The sequence below is a fragment of the Coturnix japonica genome, chromosome 25, assembly GCF_001577835.2.
Source record: "Coturnix japonica isolate 7356 chromosome 25, Coturnix japonica 2.1, whole genome shotgun sequence".
NCBI lineage: Eukaryota > Metazoa > Chordata > Aves > Galliformes > Phasianidae > Coturnix > Coturnix japonica.
This window is the reverse complement of record NC_029540.1, coordinates 437055-442440: the sequence shown is the minus strand read 5'-3', so window position 1 is coordinate 442440 and position 5386 is coordinate 437055. Positions and strand designations below refer to the sequence as shown.

The following is a 5386-nucleotide window of genomic DNA, read 5'->3' as shown; positions in this document are numbered from 1 at the left end:
GCCCCACGAGCCGCCAGCGTGAAATTGGCATCTCCGGAATTGACCACGTCGAAAACACACGAGTGGAAATAACCATCCTCCACGGGCAGCATCGCCCTGCACAGCTCAACCGCCTCCGGGCTCCGGATATTACGCGAGATACGTTGGTTCCGTGGACACCCCGTAACGCAAAGCTGAAGGTCTTGCTCCGTATTAAAGCTCCGCGTCACTTCTTCGGCCGCTCGGATGGAGAACGAGAGCTGTCGAGCCGCCTGGCGGATCATGATGGTGGTTCCGATATACGGAGCTCGGATCAGAACCTGGCGACCCGGGATTCGTTCGTGGATTTCGAGGCCGCCCCCATTGGGTCGTTCTGATCCCGATACCGACCCGTCTTCGAAGGCCGATGGGACGTTGTCCAGCTCGGCTCGATAAACCTTCTGCTCCGTGCACTCCGGCATGTGCTTGAAGATGATGGTGAGCTGGGGGGGGGGAGGAGATGTTAGAACACACGAGCCCCCCCTTGAAGCTCCCCTGGATCTCCCCATCCCCCGTATCTCCCTGCCCCTATAGGGTCCCTGTATCTCCCTGCCCCTATAGGGTCCTTGTCCCCTATGGGGTCCCTGTCCCCTATGGGGGATCCCTGGCACTAATGGGGTCCCTGGCCCCTCCTGGTGCCTCCCAATACATGATGGGGTCCCTGGTGCACTATGGGTCCCTGGAGCACTATGGGTCCCTGGCACTCCGTGGGTCTCTGTCCCTAGTGGGGTCCCTATCACCAATGGGGTCCCTGTCCCCTATGGGTTCCGTGTCACCACTGTGGTCCGTGTCCCCAATGGGGTCCCTGTCCCCTCCAGTACATTATGGGTTCCCTGGCCCCTCCGAGGACCCCTGGCACACTGTGGGTCCCTAGCACCTATGGGATCCCTGGCACCTATAGGGTCCCTGTCCCCTATAGGGTCCCTGGCCCCTATGGAGGACCCCTGGCACACTATGGGTCCCTGGCCCCTCCTGGTGCCCCCCAATACATTATGGGGCCCCTGTCCCCTATAGGGTCCCCGTCCCCCCCCCATTTCCCACCTTGCTGGTGACGGTGGCGTTGGACCCCCTTGTTATGGGGGCACTTGTCGCCTGCACAAACAGAAACTCGTTGTCCAGCAGCGGCCACGCTCCCTCCACCCGACACGTCTGAAAGTCGTGATGGAACGTCCGCACATGGGGGTCCCCAAAAGCAGAACAATGTCGGTACCGGGGGGGTCGGCCATGTTTGGATCGAAACATCTTCTCATAATCACAAAGTTCTGATAGTCCAAAGCTTTGAGGATCCGGAACCGGAGCTCGGAACCGAGGTGGGGACGTGGGTCCGTCTTTAGAACAATTGTGTTGGATCATCAGGTCTTCGATACCGTGAACGGCGGAATGAAACGCCAGGTCACCCCGACAGGTTCGAGCCGTTCGACGGGTGCAATGGGAATAGGAACGAAGGGCGCTGCAATACGCAACGGATCCGACCGAACCGCGGAGAGAAAGAGTGGACGCCACGAAATCCGAGTTACAGCGGAGGATCTTGCACTGCGGAGAGACTGGGGGGATAGGGGGGTATGGGGGTTATGGGGGTTATGGGGTGGGATGGGAAGGAGGGGTTTGGGATGGAATGGGATGGGATAGAATGAGATGGGATAGAATGGGATGGGATAGAATGGGATGGGATGGAATGGGATGGGATGGAATGGGATGGGATGGAATGGGATGGGATGGGATGGGATGGGATGGGATGGGATGGGATGGAATGGGATGGGGTAGAATGGGATGGGGTAGAATGGGATGGGGTAGAATGGGATGGGGTAGAATGGACGAGCTATTGGCGCAATCGGCGGTAGCAGACTGGGCACATAGTGGAGGTAGACATGGATGGGGTAAGAATGGAAATGGGGTTTTCCACCTGACAATCATAGACTGGTTCAAGCACATTGGCGGGAGTGGCACGAACGGGAAGGACCAGCTAAGGTTTTATACCTCAGGCCGAGGCTGGACCAACCGCTCCCAGTCGGTCCTTGCGTTCCGAACGGGTCCCCGGTATCGCGGTGGGGTAGATTCAGATACGACCCCACAATGGGCGCGCCGTCGGAAGATGCACGAACAATCCGGGTGCGCATCGGTGGAATGCTGACAACCGAGTCCGGTGATACTCGGTTAACCACCACTCGATATGATAACACGAATAAACGTCCGCGCAGGGGGCCGGCTCGACGTCATCGTGTCCTCCATTCCGTAGCGGCCCGACCAGAAGTAGAATCCCTCGCGGCTCTTTTAATACTGGAAAGCAACGAGGCCATTCAGCCTTTGTGCGCTTACGGGGGAGTGTCCAACGGCCCAACGATCTATGCGTAATATCCGGAGCCCCGGAGGCGGTTGAGCGTGCAGGGCCGTCCGCCCGGTGGAGATGGTCTATTTTCCACTCGTGTGTTGTTCGACGTTGGTCAATTGCCCGGAGACATGCCATATTTCACGCTGGGGGGTCGGGGGTGGCGTGTGTGGAGAGTCCAAAGGAATTGTGATGTGGACGCAGGAGCATCGGTGCCGTCTTCAGGGAAGTGGGGGGGGACGAGTAGGGAGCGTTCTTTGACTTCGGTCGATTTCAGATCATACCTTGTGCAGATCAAGTCCTCGTCGCTGCTTGATCCGGGGTCGCGTGCTGTGGCAAGTAAGGTAAATTGGGTCAATATAGCTATTTAAATCTCAGTGGTTCTGCGCGAACATCTGACCAAAGTCCCAGCCAACTTTCCGGCAGGGCAGAAGGCTGGAGACGTTCTTCGCTTGCGAGGTGACGCAATTACGAACAACTCCATTCAACAATTGTTAGATAAAAACACGGGTATTTTGTCAATTTTTAATAACACAGAATAGATTAATCATAAATCGAACAAGTGTTGAGGAACAGAACCAGCCCTTCATAATCCACCTTATGATGCTGCCTTTATAAATCTGACCCTCTTGTTGCACTGGTAACAAGCAGTCCTACTGTTGCACTTGGTAAGACAACCGCACAATTATACTGTCATAGAACCATCATATGCGGAGCTACTATGCGAAATAAGGGCAGAATTGTTTCTGCTTGTAGCCAACCTTAGGGGTTTGGAGCATGGAGGTTGTTAAGGTGCGCGAGAACCCTCATTGCATGAGATGCTTTAGATGTGGTTTTGAGCCCACTGTAGGGACCTTAGCACAAATACTGGTTTTTAAAGTAAATAATGCCAACCGTTGATAATCCTTGCGTGTATATGTCCGTCGGCTGAGATACAATTATTGAGGTATCTTACACTGCAAAAAAAGAAAAGTGGACATTCCGATCTTCCTGTTAGCATAACTGGGAAGGATATCTCTACTCCTAGCATATCCATCACGCACCATCAAGCTCACAGCTTATCTTAGCACAAGGGTCTTCCTTCACATTCTCCACAATGTACAGCGGGGGCCAGTGTTGCACGTAAGGGTATCAACATTGCACGCCATACGAGTACTACCAAAAGCTTCAGGCACGTTGATCCACAAGGAAAGAAAGCTGACACAATTAAACACAAGTGTGGCACTCTCTGTCTTTTAATTCTATATTGCTGGCAGAACCTCTGAAGATTTGTCTTTTTTTGGTGTGCATCTTGGTTGTGCTCTGTATAAGAAAACGTGGTACCTGGCAGGTCGAGGGACTGCAAATTCAGGTGCCACACTCTGACCTTCCTGAGCACCCTCTTTGAGAGTAAAGAGCTCTTCCTCTAAGAATGGGGGAGTTTGCAAGTCTCTTGGTGAGAGCCCATAAGGCAACCAGAAACTTCGCGGTGAACCTTCACGGTCTGGCACAATATGTGTGTGGCCTCTATTATACTCTCTATGCTCCTTTGGGAGTACATCGTTGGCAACTGGTGGCCTTGGGCCCTTCAGTTCCGCAATGAGGACCCTTTGGTTGGCAACTGGGAACTGCTCTCTGCCCTCAATTGGCCAACTGTTTGGCATTTGGGGACCCTTAGCTCGGAGCGATGCTCGCCCCGTGGAGGATGTTATTTCCACTCGTTTGTTTTCGACCGTCGGTCAGATTCGGAGAATCCAAATTATTCACGCTGGCGGCTCCGTGGGGCAGTGGAACGATGACCAAGGATGATGGATGGGAGAGAGATGTGCACGTTCTTTCAGGGGACATGGGGTGGATGAGGGGATGGAGCCGTCCTGCTTGCAGTCATCATCATCGTCATCATTCCTCGGTGGCTGATCGGGGTCGCAGTTGTGAGGTCCCATGTTGGATCTGATGAACTGGGTGGCATTGAGACCTCATTGAATTTATGAACCATGTTGGCATTGGAGACTCAGTTTGGCCATTGTATGACCTTTGGTTGGCACTTGAGACCTTCAGTTTGGCATTTGGGACCTCTATATGACCTCATTGGAACTCATTGGCTGGGGCAATTGGAGAACCTTCAGTCCGGCATTGAAGGACCTTTGGTTTGGCCCCACTGTGAGAACCTCAGTTGGCTGGGACCACCATTGGCAATGGGTGGCACGGTGGCATTGGGGACCCTTTGGTTGGGTGCTTGAGACCTTCAGTTTTTGGGCCATTTGGGACCTCTATATGACCTCATTGGCACTTGGTGGGCACTGGTGGCATGGGGACCCTTCAGTCCCAGCATTGGGCCACCTTTGGTTGCATTGATGACATTGTTGGGCCCTTGAGACCCTTTGGTTGGCCACTGGGACCCATTGGGCAAAACGTGGGGCCTGGTGGCATTGGGAGACTTTGGTTTGATGGGACTCTCTATGACTCTCATGCAATGGGTGGCGGACTGTTGGCCATTGGGGAACCCTTCATCGGCATTGGAAGACCCTTTGGTGGACTTGAGTTACCCTACTCAGTTGCATTTAGGATCTATATGACCCCCTGATTGACACTTATGCCCATTGGTTGGCATTGGGCTTGGGTTGGCACCTGGGACCTCTTTTGTGAGCCTCCATGATGGGGTTCCTGGGTACTTATGGAGTTGTCTGGCCACTTCTTGGGGGGGGAACCCCTTGGACCCTCCCTATGGGGGGTTCGTTACCCTAAAGATCCCGCTTGTCCAGCTGACATACTGACACCTTATAGGGACTCCCTGGCACCCAAAGGCCACCACCGTGATGGGGTTTTGTGGGCCCGCTAGGGGTTTTTGGCACCTCTTGGGGCCTCCTGCCCATCATATGGGGTTCCATGGACACCTACGGGTCCCTTTGGGGCCTCCAGTCCCACATATGGGTCATGACACCCTATTAGGGTCCCTTGGGGGCCTCCCAGCCAAATTAAGGGTCATGACCCCTATAGGGTCCTTGGGGCTCCAGCCCCATTAAACGGGGTGACATTCAGGCTTCTATATTTGTAAGTCTCATT

At 54.2% G+C, this 5386-nt stretch overlaps 1 protein-coding gene across 1 annotated transcript in view; it reads right to left on the bottom strand.

The window, feature by feature from the left end:
* The window catches only part of HJV (hemojuvelin BMP co-receptor), an 11578-nt gene that overhangs the window by 1861 nt on the left and 4331 nt on the right, over positions 1-5386 (bottom strand). The window contains exons 3-4 of the mRNA XM_015884321.2: positions 1060-1562; positions 30-461 (exon numbers count right to left, since the gene is read on the bottom strand). Of these exons, the coding sequence (XP_015739807.1) occupies positions 30-461; positions 1060-1562 (935 nt within the window). The remainder of the gene's footprint in view (positions 1-29; positions 462-1059; positions 1563-5386) is intronic.